This window comes from Peromyscus leucopus, chromosome 16_21 (genome assembly GCF_004664715.2).
Source record: "Peromyscus leucopus breed LL Stock chromosome 16_21, UCI_PerLeu_2.1, whole genome shotgun sequence".
Classification (NCBI taxonomy): domain Eukaryota; kingdom Metazoa; phylum Chordata; class Mammalia; order Rodentia; family Cricetidae; genus Peromyscus; species Peromyscus leucopus.
The window spans coordinates 8884725-8903225 of NC_051084.1; the positions used below are offsets into that span (position 1 = coordinate 8884725).

General features: G+C 49.8%; 1 protein-coding gene across 1 annotated transcript; it reads right to left on the reverse strand.

Annotated features, from left to right (window-relative positions):
- Positions 1 to 3482: 3482 nt before the first annotated feature.
- LOC114686362 (class II histocompatibility antigen, M beta 1 chain) lies at positions 3483 to 11183 on the reverse strand. Its single transcript, XM_028861027.2, has 6 exons — positions 10676 to 11183; positions 7976 to 8257; positions 6289 to 6573; positions 4379 to 4495; positions 4186 to 4221; positions 3483 to 3856 (listed from the first exon to the last, which is right to left on the reverse strand). The coding sequence occupies exons 1-6, from the start codon at positions 10728 to 10730 to the stop codon at positions 3846 to 3848; spliced, it is 786 nt and encodes a 261-aa protein (XP_028716860.1). The 5' UTR covers positions 10731 to 11183; the 3' UTR covers positions 3483 to 3845.
- Positions 11184 to 18501: the final 7318 nt, after the last annotated feature.

The window sequence follows — 18501 nt, forward strand, 5'->3', positions numbered from 1 at the left end:
CAATAACTATTAATCTATGTATTGCCACGTGTTCTGTGGCTTTACCAGTCTGCTGGCATCTTGCTGTTCCTTGGGTGGCTCATGTCTCTCCAGACTCTGCCTTTCTCTTTCCTGTCTCTCTTGGATTTTCCCACCTGCCTCTAAGCTGCCTTGCCATAGGCCAAAGCAGCTTATTTACTAACCAATGGGAGTAACATATATTCACAGTGTACAGAAAGACACCCCCCAGTACACATGTGAACACAGAGTCTCATACACCACACACATACACAGAGACATAGACATGCACACAAAAAAAGACTTTATTGAGGGACTAGAGAGATGGCTCAGCAGTTAAAAAACACACACATTCAGTTGCCAGCACCCACACTGTGGCTCACCACCCCAGTTCCAGGGATTCTATGCTGTCTTTGCCGCTGAGGGCACCGCAAATACACAATGCACAGCATTTGTTCAGGTAAAACACCCCTCCACACAAAATAATAAAGTATTTTTAAAATATTGTTAAAAGAAAAAAGAAATCAAGGCAAAAGCTGGGGTCTGCAGAGATGGCTCCGTGGTTAAAAACACTGGATGCTCTTGCAGAGGACCTGGGTTCAATTCCCAGCACTCATATAGTGGCCCAACCTTCTGAAACTCCAGCTCCAGGAGATCCAACACCTTCTGTTTTCCGTAGGCACATGGTACACACACATAAATGCAGGCAAAACATTCATACACATAAAATAAATACATCTTTTAAAACAACTTTTTTTTGGGGGGGGGGTTCAAGACATGGTTTCTTTGTGTAGCTTTGGAGCCTTTTTCTGGAACTCACTCTGTAGTCCAGGCTGACCTCTAACTCACAGAGATCCGCCTGGCTCTGCCTCCCGAGTGCTGGGATTAAAGGCGTGTGCTTTTTTTTTTTTTTCAATTTATTTATTTATTGTATATTCAGTGTTCTGCCTGCATGTATGCCTTCAGGCCAGAAAAGGACATCAGATCTCATTACAGATGGTTGTGAGCCACCAACATGTGGTTGCTGGGAATTGAACTCAGGAACTCTGCAAGAGCAGCCAGTGTTCTTAACCTCTGAGCCATCTCTCTAGCCCTAAAACAATTTTTAAAAATAAGGCAAAATGATCAGATTTGAACCTGGATAAACTAAGATTTGTGTGTGTGATGTAGAGGTCAAATCAGCCAGCCCATGAGTTCTTGGTTTTGTTACATTTTTTTTACAAGTTTGAAGTTATTTCAAAATGAAAATTTCAAAATACAATTATCTTTTAAAACACTAAAAAATGCTTAGAAATGAATAAAAGCCGCAACACTGAGAATTTAGCATAATTTCATTGCTTTTAATGTGGGGCTTGTAGAAAAAAAAAAAAGAAAGGAGGTATGGCGGAAACAGATCTTAGACGGAAATGGTCACCTTTAAATACAATTATCAGGAACCAAAGTGAAAAAAAGTTAGAGTCACATGAGCTAAGCACAGGTGAAGAGGGACTATACAGGCCAAAGAAGGAAGGAAATGGAAAGGTAAGAATAGCAAAGCGAAGCGCAGTGAAAGAGATCAATGAAAACAAAAGCTGGAAACCACGTGGTATTCCAGAAAAGAGAGTGAGGAGCAGAGGCACCGGCTCCTGTGTAAGGATCTGCATCATAAACGAGCAAAATGTGTGTCTGTGCTTCTTAAAAAGTATATACAATGCTCAGGAGGTGGTGGCGCACGCCTTTAATCCCAGCACTCGGGAGGCAGAATCAGGCGGATCTCTGAGAGTTCATGGCCAGCCTGAGCTACAGAGTGAGTTCCAGGACAAGCTCCAAAGCTACACAGAGAAACCCTGTCTCGGAAAGAAAAAAAAAAAAAAAAAGGTATATACAAAGCCTGAGTAAAGGTGAAGTAAATGAAGTCAACTACAGGACCAGTGGCTTCAGGGGATGTGGGTGTGGGTGTGTGTGTGGGGGGTGCTTCACAGCCAAGTGTCTGGGGCCAGAGAGATGGCTCAGCAGTTAAGAGCACTGACTGCTCTCCCACAGGACCTGAGTTTAATTCCTCCTCCCCAGCACACATTGCTCCTCCTCAGCCATCCTCCGTGAGGCTTGACCAGACCCACATGGATTACAGAGCACACTCCCCTCCCCTTGATCTTCCCATCTTTTCTCAGAAGAAGATGCCATGCCCTGATCACCAGGATCCTCCGAGAAATCTGTGGCTGGAGTGGGGATCACTGTTTGGGAGAACACAGTGACTTTGGAGGTCAAGTTTTATACTGAGGCTATCACACTCTCCTCCAGGCTTCATGGAAGCCATCTATGGCAGAGGGGTCCAGCCCTTGACCTCCCTCCCACGCACATCGGCCATGATGAGAGTTCACAGTTTGTCTTCTGACCCATTTGCTGGCTCATCAGACTCCCATCTCCAGAGTTCCCACGCAGGTGCCCACATACAAATGTGTCCACAGCCCGTTGCTCTCCCTCCACAATCCTGTTGGGTTAAACTCCTTCCTGGATTGACTTCCCTTTTTATTCCTTAGGTTTCTTTTTCTTGATTTTGTTATTAAATCAATAACATTGATCAATGTGTATTAAATCAATACACATTGCTGTGGATGGACGTTTTGCTTGCAAATATGTCTGTGCATTGAACCCAAGTCCTCTGGAAGAGCAGCCGGTGCTCTTAGCTACGTTTCTTTTTTTCACTGGCAGCTCACTTTCCAACTCTAATTCCAAAAGCAATCCCACAGACCAACTTTCTACACCTGGCTGCGTCTCCACCGGAAAACGGACGCCACCAGGCAGTCCCCTCTCCTCTAAAGATGCAATCGCCCTTCCCTATCGACACCATGGAAGAAACAACCTGAGCACCGGCAGGAACAGCAAAGGCCACTACTGTGGGCTCAGGGAATGTGAGGCGCATTCTTGGCTCTTTACAGGTATGAACTCATTTACCCCTCATAAGATCACCTACAGGCTGGCAAGGTGCATCAGTGAGTGAAGGCTCCTACTGCCAGGCCAACGACCTGAGTTCAACCCCTAGAACCCACACAGTGGGAGAAGAGAACCCACTCCTGCAAATCGTCCTCTGACTCTAGATGCATGCAGTGGCAAGTGCCCTTGCATGAGCACGTATGTACACACACATGCACACACACTCACATGCACACACACTCACATGCACACACACTCACATGCACACACACACACTCACACACAATCACATGCACACATACTCACATGCACACACACATGCATGCACACAAAGTAAATAAAAATGCAGTTTCAAAAGGCCTCTTATGAGCCTAGCTGTTACCCTCCCCCCCAACACGGTAACTATCTCACTGCAGCTTAATTTCTTCTAACGAATTACAATTTCAAAAGCTGCCTCCAGTTGTTCCATGCAGATGGGAAATGGGGAGGTGCCACTGGCTACGTCACAGGAGAGGGTCACCTCCAGCCACGCCCTGCCGCAGTCCCTCCTCCAAAGCCACAGGACAAACGAGGAAGGCCAGTAATTCCACCGGTTTATTTCTTAGACATGATCACCTACAACACACCACCCTCTGTGATGGAGTGGGGCCTTCCAGAGGGCCTTGAACCCCCTCTTCCGGAGGACCTTGAACCCCCTCTTCTGGAGGGTCTTGAACCCCCTCTTCTGGAGGGTCTTGAACCCCCTCTTCTGGAGGGCCTTGATTCCCTCCTCAGAAGGCAGCTTGGGACCATGACTTGATTATGAATACCCCAAACTGCTAATATTTACATGGGGAAGAGTAGAGGAAATTATGACACAAGAAAGTGAGGTGTCCTGAAGATGTTGGGGGCCACGGAGGCATCCTCAAGAATCGGAATCTCCTCAGTTCTGCCCTCTAGTGCCGACCTGCAGACAATAGGAACCAGTGAGAGGTGACGATCCCACAGACCCAACATTCATCTGTGTGACCACCCGATGCCAGAACCCTTCAGACTCTGATGATGCAGATACCCAGCTACCAATGCTGAAGACAAAGGAGCCACCTCCAGCCGCTCCCCACCGGTGCTCCGTGGGGCTCAGAGAAGGAGCTCAGGCTTCTTCCCTTCCCAGAATCATCACAGCCTGAGTGCTGTCTTGGTTAAACCACCCCCTTCGTTAAATGGCCCTTACTGTGAGCACCATAACACCCCACCCCTTTTGAGGACCCGTGAGCCACAGACCAACACGAATGTTACCTTCTGGGTAAGTGGATCCAGGGAGAGGGATGTAGCCTAGAAGAGGAAGACACAGATTAGGCCGGTCCTTGTGGATGCAAGAATCTAGCATTCCTCAGGTCTTTACAACAGAAGAAGTGGGGACGAGAAAATTGATCACAAAGAGAGAAGCTGAAGGAGGAGGAGGGCTGGGGAGCACTCCGGGATCACTCACTGGAGACGCGAGACTTCCGCCAATGGAACAAACCAAGACAGAAGATGATGAAGCCCAGGCCTAGGGTGGCTGCAGACACCGAAACCTTCACCGTCTGGATGGGGGACAGCCCGGCTGCTACAAAGTAATGGGAAGTTCTCAGAACTAGTGTCTACAGCTTAGTCCCGGGCAGCTCAGTTCACCTCAGCGTACACCTCCAAGGTCGAAGGTCTTTATCCCAGCCCAAAGGGTCTGCTACACACCAACGCACTCCCAAGAAAATGGCTTTTTTCACCACACCACCCACTTCTGGAATGACCCTGGAGAAACTGTGTTGCCAGAGTTACCACCCAGTTTCTGCGCCGCTCCCCCACCCTCCACAGCCTCCTCCCCTCCCCAGGTGGGGACTCTCAAGGCATCTCTGTGGTTTCGCCACTCCCAGGGCACCTCCCTCCCCAGCAGCCAGGTAGTGCTCATCCCCATGGTAGTGATAACGTCCATCTTTGCTCTGAGCAGCTTCCTGTTAAAATGTCTCCTTTCTTTCCAGGCCTCCAAGGTTACGTGGTATGAGTCCCCCACATCCACATTGTCCATGTCTCCCTCCACCCCACCCTACAGCCCTTCGCCATCCCGCTTGCCAGAGCCGTTCCTATTCTGGACTATACCCCACCTGGATCCCTACCCCAACATCAGAAGAGCACTCCATCACCAAAGGAACTCCTTGCATGCCCTACAAAGGAGACCGACCCTGGAAAGCTCAAGGGCCTGTGTGCTCCACTCCCCTCCTGTTTCCCATCGGTGCTGGCTGGTTTTGTGTCAACTTGACACGGGCCAGAGTCATTTGAGAGATGGGAACCTCAGGTGAGAAAATGCCTCCAGAAGACCAGGCTGTAGGCAAGCCTGTAAGGCATTTTCTTAATTAGCAATTGATGGGGGAGGGCCCAGCCCTTTGTAGGTGGTGCCATCCCTGGGCTGATGGTCCTGGGTTCTACAAAAAACACAGGCTAAGCAAGCCACGATGAGCAAGCCAGTAAGCAGCTCCCCTCCATGGCCTCTGCATCAGCTCCTGCCTCCAGGTTCCTGCCCTGCTTGAGTTCCTGTCCCGGCTTCCTTCAAGGATGGACCAATGTGAGCCAAATAAACCCTTTCCTCCCCAGCTTGCTTTTGGTCATGGTGCTTCATCACAGCAACAGTCACCCTTAACCAGGACGCCATCGCCTCCCAGGGACCAGCATCGCCTCCCATGGACTAGAACCAGCAGCAGACACACACTCCCCGCAGGGAAAGCCTGGCCTCCGCAGCCAGACTGGGCCCCTCCTCCGGGCTTTTCCTCGCTGCCCTCACCCTTCCTTGCTCTTCCTCTCGTCTTTCCAATAATCTCTGAATCAGTATGTACCCCCCTCATTGCCTTTAAGTACCCCCAGCCCTAGGGTACAAACAGGGTCAATGAGTTCTTTATCAATTAGCCCCTTCACTGAAGTATCTACCAGCCATGGCTTTATCATCCTCTTAGGCTTGAAAAGATGCCCAAATTCAGCACAGCCCTATACTGAAAGAAAATCCCTTCTTCTTCAGTCTTTATTATTTTTTCAATTCCCAGTCCTGGCCTGACATGACGGATGAATATTGGGAAAACTAAAACAGCAAATTCCAGAGCTTTGTTTCCAGAAATGTTATCAAATCTACATTCTTTTGGGGGAGACAATCAGCCTCCTCTCTCTCCCTCAAACAGATGAAAGGATCCACGCCACCACTGCCAAGCAATGGCTGACCCCTGTACTCCTTTAGTCCAGAGCCTAACTCTGCTTGCAAACCCTCAGACGTCCCATCCCAGCATGCCCTTCTCTACCAGGCAGCCATCCGTGTCTCGCTCGGCCCAAATAGCGATGTCCCTTTCCCAACCACCAATGTCCCAGTTCCCATACACTTACTCCAGTCCTGACGGACAGGCTCGGGGGTCCCACTGTGTTGTACCACACAGGTGTAGATGTCCCCGTAGGACGGGGTTAAGGCCAGGTAGGAGACAGTCTGGTACGTCCAGTCTCCGTTGGACTGGGCAGCCCTCTCTTTGATGTTGTGAGGCGTGACAAGTTGCCCATTCTTCATCCACGTGATGACCACGTCCGCCGGATAGAAGCCCCATACGTAGCAGGCCAGCATCACAGGCTCCCTCGTGTTAAAGGGGGCAGTTTGGGCTACTCGAACAGACGGTGGTTCTACATGGGAGAAACAGTTCCTTATGGTTCGAAGGAAGTCCCATTTCATCCCTTCAAAGATTTCTCCAGCCACCCAGTGAAAGAGGAAATAGAACGCGCTCCCGCCTCGCTGGATTTCTCTCACTCTCTCGTCACCTCCTCCTTTCTCCTCCAAAGTCATGTTTGACCACGATTGGTAGATGCTGTCTGGGCTACGAGCTGTCCAGACAGTCTCTGTGTATCTCGCCCGACCACAGGCTTGTGTGTTTTCTGAGATGGGGTCTCATATAGCCCAGGCTGGTCTCACACTCACTATGTAGCCAGGGATAGTCCTAACTCCTGGTCTCCTGCCTCCCCACAAGAGCCGGTACCACGGGCCTGTAGCAGCATGCCCGGTGATGGGGTGAAGATGGCTGTCTTCTGCCAGTTTATCCTTCCGAGTGAGTCCCCTACTTGCCTTTATCAGAGTGTTTTTTTTAGCAATATTTTAAGAGAAAATCCAAGAAATTATGTTAAAATACAGGCTCCCTCGGCTTCACCCAAGGTATTGTCTCCCTGTCTAGAGTAGTACCCAGGGACTTGCGGCCAAGTAATGATGAAAAGGTGGCCCAGAACCTGTATCTTATGACGCAGTATTCTGACCTATGGAGATCGTCAAAGTTTACTTATACAAAGTGTAAGCCACTCTCGTGAGCTGTTCTCAATGGAAAGGATTCGGGGAAGAAGAGAGGCAGCATTGGAATCCCTGGAACACTGCCAGATGTCCCCACGCCTGCACCCATTCCAAATATGGAACAACAAAATCTGAGCCAAAGAACCAGGCACAAGCCAGGCTGGCGACCCAGGCCTGTAATCCCAGCTAACTGGGAGGCTGAAGCAGAAGAGTTCAAGTTCAAGGCCAGCTTGGGCAACTTAAGGAGACCCTGCCTCGGAACAAACAGGAGAAAGGGGGCCAGAACATAACAGCGGTAGAGTGCTTGCCGGGCATCTGCAAGGCCCTACGTTCAATCCCCAGTAGCGGGAAAAGGTCTTTAACTGGAATAAATAAAAATAAGAGACTCTAAGGTGTTGGGAAAGTCACTGGGGGTTTTCTGACTCGGATCTGTACCCTGCCGCGCTGTGGCTCCTGTGTCTGGGTCCCACTCAGTCCCTTCTCTTCACACCTTCCATCCTTCATCTTCTGTTCCGTCTCCATTCATCACACTGTTCCCCTCGGTGTCCAGCCTCCCTCTTCCTACACTCCAGGTCCACACACTGTTTCTTCCTGCTCAGGAATCAACCCCTCTGATGCTCAAGAATCTGCTTGTCCTCTGCCCCCCTGGCTGTGCTTCCCAGCTGCCCCTCACCCTCCACCCTCCCCACCCTCCCCATCCTCTGCCCTCCTGGCTGTGCCTCCCGGCCGCCCCTCAGCCCCTCTACTCACTCGATCTGTGGGTCAGTGCATCCCAGAAGGGCTGCGTGTGCACAGCACAATCCCGAAGCCCGTTTTCCAAGCGCTTGAGCAGGCTCTCATCTTGGTTGAGGTATTTTGAAATGCCTGCAGCAAAGTCATGCAGCACCCCAAATTCACAGGGGGCTATTTGTTTTGCCCCTGGGTCCCAGCAGGCCAGCAGATCTTTGTTGAAGGAAACACAGTATGTGAAGTCTTTCGGAACCCCATTGTCATCCAGCAGGCAGGTGCTTTCCACATGAGCCACGAAGCCACCTGGAAGAGCCAGGAAAGAGAAGACACGTCGGTGTCTGCTTGTTTCGTGGCACCATTACGAATACAGTCTCTGCCCTTAGATACTAGCACAAAGTTCCGAGAACCCGTATAACTGCTTGAGGTGGTGGGCGTAAGGGGTAGATGCATTTTCTGTCCTAACACCTGGTCTTTAGCTTGTTCCCTGACAGAGCTCTGAATCCCTGGGGACTGGGTGACCTCAGGGTCTTTGTCCTAATGAGGTCAATCTTGGTGGAACCCTGGGGTGGGGCCTGGCATTGGAAAGACGGAGCCAGGATTGGAAGCCTGAGACTTACATCCCCGTCCTTGTGGAACAGCAGGGTGAGGACTGGAGACCGGGTTAAAAATAAATCCTGTCTATATGGTGCAGCCCAGAGCCCAAATTGTGGGGTTCTGACACCTTCCCAGCTGGGAGACATACCCATATGCTGGGAGGGGGCATACCCCACCTCCATGGAGGCAGAAAGCTACTGCACCTGGGGTCTGTCTGGACTTCCTCCTATGAAACCCCCTGCTTTGTTCTTTAAAATGTTCCTCGTGGGGCTGCAGATGTGGCTGAGTGGTTGAGAGCATGTTCTGCTCTTGCAGAGGACCAGGGTTCTGACTGGAGCACCCACAGGCAGCGGTTCACTGTAACCCCAGTTCCAGGGAGTCTGATGCCCTTCTGGGCTCCTCGGGCACTACATGAATGTGGCGCACATGCAGATAAGCAGGCACACACACACATACACACACAGACAAACTCTTGCAATAAATGAACAATAGTAAACAATTTGCATAGATTGTATGCCCTCTCTATTACCCAAACCAAGGGGCTCTGGCTCAGCCACGCTGGACAGAAGCTGTGGGTCATCCTGAGCTTACAGGTTAAGCTTATCATCTGACAAAGGGACTGTCTCTCTCTCTCCGTGGGGCTGAGCCTCTGGCCGACCGGCCTGTGTTAACTTCTGTTAGAGTCAGCACTGAATTGGACTGTAGGATGTCTATCCAGTCCAGGAGAATTGGGGTGGGGGCACCCATCAGTCACAAGAGTGTTAAATTGTTGGGCTGGTTTTTGCTGTTGTTTGTTTCTTCTGCATTGAGCAGAGAATCCAAGCCTCAGTTGCAGCCAGACTGGCAGAGATTTCCCACCTCAGGCTTCATCTGCTGACCACACTGCCACTCTGGGGGCTCTGACAGCCGCAGTGAAGGGGAAATGGCAGCAACAGAGACATTTTTAGATCCTTTCCTCTAATTTTCAACCTGATACTTGAGTATTTGGGGTTTTTTTTAAGATTTATTTATTTCATTTTATGTATGAGTGTTTTGCCCACATATGTGTCTCTGCACCACATTTGAGCCTGGTGCCATCAAAAGCCAGAAAAGGGGCACCAGGTCTCCTGAAACTGGAGTCACCGATGGCCGTGAACCACCATGTAAGTGCTGGGAATTGAACCTGGGCCCTCTGTGAGAACAGCCAGTTCTCTTAATCTCTGAGTCACCTCTCCAGGCCCTGAAATTTAAATTTGGCCATTGTTTTTCATCAGCAGTGGTCTTAAGTTTCACAATACATTTAAATGATTCAGTTTACCAGGATTTCTTGATACAACAACAGCAAAAAAAAAAAAAAAACAGAAAAGGCATGTTAAAGTCAATCTCACTTTTCTACAAGTGTAATACAATACAATGTGATTAACTTTCACACCCATCAGAGGCATCCAGTTTGGGAATGAGCTGGAGATTCATGTGCACAAAGCTGAAAACAGTTAGCACCGGTTCCTCTGTACGTGAGACTGAGTGAGAGGAGAGAGCACCCGAGATCCCTGCATGGTCAGCCTGGCTGTCCGCCCCAAACACAGAGGCTCGGAGCAGCACGCCATTCACAGGGAGATAAAGGGTCAAGCAAGTGTGGTGGGCATACTGGTAATCCCAGCACCGAGGCAGGAGGATTGCCATGAGTTCAAGGCTAGTCTGGCTAGACAGTGTGACTCTCTCCAATGAAAGACAGACAGACAGACAGACAAGGGGGAAAGGAGAGAGAAGGAAATGGAGTCAAGAAAAAGAGTCAGCCTTGCTCTGTGCTGGAAATATCCTTGACTTTTGACTCCGTACAAGTCTCCAGAGCATTTAATACAGGCCTGGCACCATGCTAGGAACCAGGGTGCAGGGGTACCCAGTCCATTCCTACGCCCCAGCAGGGACATCTGTTACAGGACCTACTAAACTGGCTCATTGTAAAAACTGCTGTAAGTACAGTCCAGAGTGCTGGACTGTGCCATGGTGGGGACGGGCTCATCCGGAGCACTCACACCTGCTGGAAAAAAGAGCGTGTTTTACCCCAAACAAGAGCAGGAGGGGGAGTTCCAGCAGGGGAGGGAGGAGGGTTCCAGAAGAGGGGGGTTCTGAGAGGGGATTCCTTACCTGCTCCCACACAGCCCAGGCTGAGGCCCAGCAGCAGCGGCAGGAGTCTATCCATGTTCCACTCTCCGGAGGTGCGGGAAGGTCAGGCCCCTGGGCCGGATCTCGCAGGGGCCTCGAGGCCTCTCCTGCCCCGGCCTGGACAAACGTCTCCACACACTGAGGAAAACGTGGTGCCTGTTGCTCAGGTCCCCTGTTTCTTGCCGCAGACGTGGCTCCAGGTTACTCAGACCCCCTTAGATCCTCAATTTACATCTAACTCGACCAAATCCTGGGTCCCGAAGGGAAAGTTGTCAGATTAGCTGGGTAGGTGTGTCGGACCAATCGCTGAGTGTCTCAGCCTGGCATCATCAGTTACTAGGTAAACCTCATTGCGCCCTAGGCTTAGAGGACAGGATTGTAGGTGGTTGCCTGAGGTCTGTGGGGGTAGTGGCAGAAGCATTCCCAGGATATGCAGGCCTGGCCTGCCCACTGGGTTAACTTTCTCCTCTCATGCTTTTCCAAAAGACCACTTCTAGGCCGGGGGGTTGAGGGCGCATGCCTTTAAGCCCAGCACTCCGGAGGCAGAGCCTGGCGGATCTCTGTGAGTTCGAGGCCAGCCTGGGCTACCAAGTGAGTTCCAGGAAAGGCGCAAACCTACACAGAGAAACCCTGTCTTGAAAAACAAACAAACAAAAAAGACCACTTCTAGACAACCTTCTCAAGATGGTCTCTGGATTATGAAGTCCTAGAATAGTGAGATGTGGTACTCCTACTGTTCTCCTGGAAAAGACACTGTCTACTAAATACACTGTGTGTGTGTGTGTGTACACACGCGCGCGCACACATATTCCTGTATGTGGGTACTTGTGTGTCTACAGGCATGCATACACATGTGTGCAAATGTATATGAAGGCCACAGGAAGATCTCTCACCTGCTAGGTTGTTGCTGTTGTTTAAGACAGAGTCTCTCACTGGCCTGGAGCTTGCCAAGTAGGCTGGGCTAGCCGGAAAGCCCGGGGATCCACCTGCCTCTGCCTCCCCAGCACTGACTGGGATCATAGCTGGCACAACCACATCTAGCTCTTTCGTGTACTTATTTTTAATGTGGGTCCTGGGGTTGGACTCAGACACTCACATCTGCATAGCTTTACCAGCCAAGTCCTCACAGATCCTAATGTACTTTTGTTTGTTTGTTTGTTTGTTTGTTTGTTTGTTTTTTTCAGTGCTAAGAATTCAGCCCAGGGCCTCACACATGCTAGGATGGATTTTTTAATCCATCCTCTTCCCTCCAACTATGAATCACACAACTGATATATATTAAATGAAGCCTTCTGTTCACCTCCCCTGCCTTCAAAGGGCTTTGAGGCTTGGCTTCTCGTCTTAACTTTCTTTTTCTTTTCCTGTTTTGTTTCGTTTTTAAACAGGGTCTCACTATGTAGCCTTGTCTGGCCTGGAATTTGCTATGTAGACCAGGTTGTCCTAAAATTCAAAGAGATCTTCCTGTGTCTGCCTCTTGAGTGCTGGAATTAAAGGTGTGGCCACACCTGGCTCTCCTGAGTTTCTGAAACTCTTGGATTTACCAGTGAGCTACAAAGGGGAAGAGAGACCGTGAAGGAGTCGCTGGACACCGCACACACCGGCCGCTGCCCCAAGTCCTCCATTCTAGATGGATTATGGAGTCAGACCCAGTTGTCGGGAGCGGAGGCTTGCTCGGGGTGACTGGCTGACGTGAGCTGAATCTGCCCCAATTCCCAGTCTTCCCCAGTCTCCCACCTTCCTTGACTATGGACTTAACTCCTGGAATCAGTAAGTGGGCGAAGTGCTGGGAAGCCAGAATGAATGTGATGAGCTCCAACATCGTCACAGACACTCTTCTAGGCAGAAATAAAATGTATGTGGAGTTGGGTGTGGGGTTTTTGTTTGTTAGTTTCAGACAGTTTTCTGTGATCTGGGTCAGCCTTTCAATTCACTGTGTAGCTGAAAATGGTCTTGAACTCCTGATCCTCCTGCCTCGACTGCCCACATGCTGGGACTGCAAATGCGAGCGACCACACTCAGCTCTAAGTAGGACTTCTGCGTTCTATCTCATTTAATATTGAAATGTGTTGTCTTCCTTTACAGACTCAAAAACCAGTCTGGAGGTTCACACCCAAGTTTAGAGATTTTAACCCCTTTCTTTATACAACTCCTACACACACACACACACACACACACACACACACACACACACACACACCACAAGCATGCCCACGCACTCACTTCATCATCCTGGGCTGGAATGAACCAAGATAACAGAAGTCAGTAACACATCTGCTGAGAAAAGGAGGAAGAGAGGAGCCACGGTCCACCCCAACCCCTCCCCCGCTCAGGCCTCCTGCTCCTGGAGCCTTTCTGTTTGTTACCACAGCTTCAAAACAAAGTGGCCCCCAGCCACCAACACCTTTCCCAGAATGCCTTCCTTCCCTTGCAGGAATCCGGGCTGGGCACCCTGCTCTGTGTCTTCACCTCCAGCCCTGAGAGAAGAAGTCCTGCCATGCCTCTTCCTGCAGCCCCATGGGCGTAGCCACGGCAGCAAGACTGAGTGGAGTCCCCTCTGGTGTCCAGCTCTCTGCCCCAGCAGTCAAAGGAGATGTGAAACCTCGTGAGACACCACAGGAAGAGTAGGAGATTTCACTTCCACATTCATGTGAATGGAGGGGGTTTCAGAGTCAGACCGGAAAACCCAGAGACCTGTGCTCAGCAAAGCGGTCCCTTCTCGCCCCCCCCCCCCCCCCCCGGGCTTCTGTGACAGACGTAGCTGAGTCCTCCTGGTCAGTCCAGAAACCTCCGCTGCCCAGTCACTTTACCATCATGCAGCAACAGGACCCCCATCCAGGGTCCCATGCACCGTTCTTTCAAGTCCACTGCGTGAAGACCCATATACTGCGTCTTCATCTTCCCCCACCTCTCATGCCTGGTGCCCACATGCCTGCAGGGAGCTAACAATGGGGGTTATGTGCAAAGTATAATGGGGAATCATGTCGGGCGGTGGTGGCGCACGCCTTTAATCCCAGCACTCGGGAGGCAGAGCCAGGCGGATCTCTGTGAGTTTGAGGTCAGCCTGGTCTACAGAGCGAGTTCCAGGAAAGGCTCAAAGCTACACAGAGAAACCCTGTCTCAAAAAAACTAAAAAATAAAATAAATAATGGAGAATCCAGAGGGACAAACATGGTACATACTCATAAGTGGATTCTAGATATAAAATAAAGAACAATCAGACTACAACCCACAGAGCCATGGAATATATATATATATATATATATATATATATATATATATATATATATATATATATCATGGGGGACCCTAGGACGACTGTGGCTTATAATAAGTTTTGGTTTTACTCAATTACGGAGCAAGCCTCAATAAAACATTTCACAATTAAGATGGGAATACATACTGTATCAAGCTGAAAATAGAAAGGTGAATAAATTGATTAATTTGAAAAAGTGAAAAGTGAAAAAAACAAAAACAAAAAAGAAAAGAAAAATTTGAACTGTTTAAAAAGGAGCCAAACAAACATATTTTGCTGGAGTTAAAAAAAATAATAATAATGGGGAATCATTTGCCACAGCTGGGAAAGACAGGCATCATCCCATCTGAGGCCAGGCAGGAAGTGCAAGAAAACCTGATGTCAAAGCCAGTGAGCAGGAGGCCAGAAGAGAGGTCACTACAGGCAAGGTGGGCATCTGCGGAAGGGCGCGGAGGGCCGGGCGGCATCCGCGGAAGGGCGTGGAGGCGGACCTTGGCTAGCGGGGTGCATTCACATGGAAGGGGAGGCTCTAGCGTCCAGTCCTGGGCATCACTTAGTTCCCAAGGGAGCTGGAAGCACTGTTGGGGGTCGGCAAGGGGCCGGGGCAGCTTGAAACAGAAGCAGGTGCCAACACTGATACCGTCACTGGAGCTGCACATTAAGGGAAGTCACAGATGCGGCTTATGTTTTCCCTGGGAGTGTGGCCTTAACCATATGAATCTCTTCTAGGCATTTCCTAAATTCATTCCAGCTTCCTCTTCTGGACAGACGGTTTTAACTCAGGGCCCCATTTTATGACAGAAAAAATAATGCTGGACCAGTCAATCATTTGCTATATAAAACCAACAGCCGGGGACCAGATCACAGGGCTCTGACAGACAAAACTAAACAGTTCTGCTCAGGGAGTCAATTGTATGCAGATTTCACTGGTGAACAGCCAACTAGAAGACCTCTCCCCCCCCCCATCCCCCCGAGACAGGGTTTCTCTTTGCAACAGTTCTGGCTGTCTTGGAATTCACTTTATAAACCAGGCTGGCCTCAAACTCACAGAGATTCACCGGCCTCTGCCTCCCCAGTGCTGGATTAAAGGCGGGCACCACGATGCCCTGCAGAAGCGTTTTCAGTATCCATCCTGTCCTGAATTACTGCACAGAATGAATGTCCTCAGAAGTCACAAGGAAAAACGGAAAACAGCTTTAAAATTGACAAAATGGTGTGGTGTGGTGGTGGAATCCGGAAGTCCCAGAGCTTGGGAGGTGGGAGCCGGGGATCAGGAATGCAGGGACATCCCAGCTGCATGAGATTGTGTCTCAAAATGACAAAAGTTGACAAAAATGTCTGAATCAATATCTGAAAGAGAAAGGAACCGTGGAAAGGTATTCAGCCTCATGATCAATACAAGAAAAGCCAACGCCATGAGATTCTACCAGCACCCACCTCACTGCCGGGGACTCCGGTGTTAGTGGAGACAAAGGCAGCCATCTTGCTCCAATAACTGCTCTCTGACCTCTGAAGTGGAAATTGCAAGCTTGTTGGTGAAAATTATTATCAGGAAACATTATTATGAAATCATTACCCTGAAAAGTCTGTCCCTGAAAATTCTAAGATATATAGAGTAGGGGCTGGAGGATAGTGTGTGTGTGTGTGTGTGTGTGTGTGTGTGTGTGTGTGTGTGTGTGTGGCAGGTTCCTCGGAGCTGAGTGTGGGTTGGACCTGGGGTTGGTTGAGATGGGACCAAGCTTCGGCGAGGACAGGCGTGGCTCCACCAAGGAAGAATGAGGAAGAGATTTGCCCAGGAACAGGACTCCTGAAGGACAGCATCTCTGCTCTAGAAGAAGGCGCCACATCCAGGCAAACCCAGTACTTGGGAGAGGGGCAGGAGGACCAAGAATTCAGTTATCCTCAGTTACGTCAAGTTCAAGGCCAGCCTGGGCTACGTGGGACTTCCACTCAAAGGAAGAGAGAACTCCAGGCTGAGGACAGTTTCTGATGCTTCTAGATTGACTTGGAGTAGCCTATAACGTTCTACTTGAGTCCACATCCCTCCACCCTGATGCACTCAACCTCATTTGATCCCCGAAGCTAAGCAGGGTCAGCCTGGCTTGTACTTGGATGTAAGAACAGCTGTTGAGAGAGGCAAACAGGGCAGTGGCCACCTGTAATCCCAGCAGCTAGGGGGATGGAGGAGGTGGGGGAGAATGGGGAGTGGGAGGGGGGTTCATTTCAACTACACAGCAAGTTTGAGGCCAGCTGGGGACCTTATTGCTCAAACATCACTTGATGAGTGAGCATTTAATCCATGCCTGTCATGGCAGAGGAGGAATTTGGGAGAGTAGTTAGCTAGAGTTAGATACAGCAGGTAACATCTGGTAAAGTGCTATGTCTTTAATCCCAGCACTCGGGAGGCAGAGACAGTACATTTTGTGTGAGTTCGAGGCTAGCCTGGTCTATGTGGCAAGTTCCAGGTTGGCCAGAGACATACAGTGAGACCCTGTTACAAAAAATTAATAATAATAATATAATGTTTTAAGCTTTGATTGGCAGAAAATTGCTGGATACATTTGAAGTAGAACAGAACTAGAAAGCAATATGGACCAGATCCACAAAGGTAAAATGAGAATAAAAACAAAAACATCTCCAAGAGAGAAAATCAAATACTGAACATGTGAAATGGACTAGGGAGATGGCTCAGTGGTTAGGAGCACTGGCTGCTCTTCCAGAGGACCCAGGTTTGATTCCAGCACCCACATGGCTGCTCACAACCATGTGCAACTCCAGAACCAGGAGAAAAAAAAGAAAGAAAGAAAGAAAGAAAGAAAGAAAGAAAGAAAGAAAGAAAGAAAGAAAGAAAGAAAGAAAGAAAGAAAGAAAGAAAGAAATTAATGGTGGTTCTTAGTGTCTTGGATTGTGTTCATCAAGGTGCTGTGCTCAGGTCTCCCTCCTCTAAAGCTGTAAGGCCCTCCTTCAGCATCGGTCTCAGGGTATCTTGCAAGCCTTAGAGCAGTGGAGGAAATTAAACAGTCTAGCTTCTCAAAGCAGGTCATCCAAGACCATCTGATGCCTTCTTCTGGCCTCTGAGGGCACCAGGCATGCATGTGGTGCACAGACATATAGGCAGGCAAACACCCACACACACAAATCTTTAAAAATTATTTTAAAAATGTAAGGGCAGAAGAAATTTACTGGTGGTGTTCAGTTCGGTGGCGCTGCAGACAAATGGCCAGTGCGGCTGCCCTGCCCTGTCTCCACACGAAAGTGTTCTCAGCATCCTTCGATAGTAACGTAAGACTCACAGGACTGGGGTGCTGATAAGTGGCCAGAGCACTTACCCAGCATGCATGAGGGGCGGGCAGCTAAGCTCTTGCCACACAAGTATGAGGGCCAGAGTTCTGGTCCCCAGAGCCCATGGGAAGGCCGAGGAGACACTGCGGCCGACAAGTAATTCCAGCCTCCAAGGTCAGAGAGGGCTGTGCTCAGAGCAGGCCGGCTAACACGAGTAGCCAGGCTGGTGAGAGACTCTGCCTCAGTGAGTAAGGTGGAAGGTCGAAGAAGAGGGATTCCTGGCATCTACCTCCCACAGGGCTGTGCACTGACACACACACACACACACACACACACACACACACACACACGCACACACACACACACACACACAGGCAAAAACGTGTATGTACATATGGAAAACGGGAAAAGAAGGCAGAGCATCACAAAAACAAACAATTCTACACGGGGACACCACCGCTGTCATCCTTCATTGAAAATTGACGTGAAGGTTGTGCCCATTGCATGAGTTAGCTGTTTGAAACCTGGAGCTTATGCAGGGTCGCTTGGCTCAGCCTGGGAGGAGGGGACTGGACCTGCCTGGACTGAGTCTACCAGGTCGATCTCAATCCTCGGGGAGTCTTTGCCCTGGAGGAGGTGGAAATGGGGGGTGGGCTGAGGGGAAGGGGAGGGGCGAGGGAGGGGGGAGAACAAGGGAATCCGTGGCTGATATGTAGAATTAAATTATATTGTAAAATAAAATAAAATGATAAAAAAAAAAAAGAAAATTGACGTGAAGGAACAGAGACAGCAAGCCACTCATCCAAGAGCACACAGCGAAACTCCAACAGCCATGCATTCCCACAGTCTTTATCAGTGCACACTCTGCTCTTAGAATGACGTGGTCCAGGGGAAGAGTCAACGCCTGGGAAGAACTGGATGGTCCCTTAGACTCTGATACGATGTGAAACACGAAGATGGCCTTGCCACTATCAAACGAATTTCATGAGTTAGCCTCAGCTGCCTCCGCAGCAACTCCCACGTCCCACGGAAAGCAAAGAATAAAACGTGTGTGAGGCGGTTTGCCAGCAGCAGTCATGTGCCGACAGCTCCCACATCTGCCGGGACAGCGTCCCACCGTGGCCCTGAGAGTTCCTGACCTCACCGGCTGCTCCCACTTCACTTTAGGAGCTCAAAGAGGACGGCTGTACAGAACCGACCTGACCAATCAGAGAGCGGCTAGAGGCAGAGCCTTCTGTCCCCGAGCTCCTGTTTTCCCAGGTGCCCTGAGGGG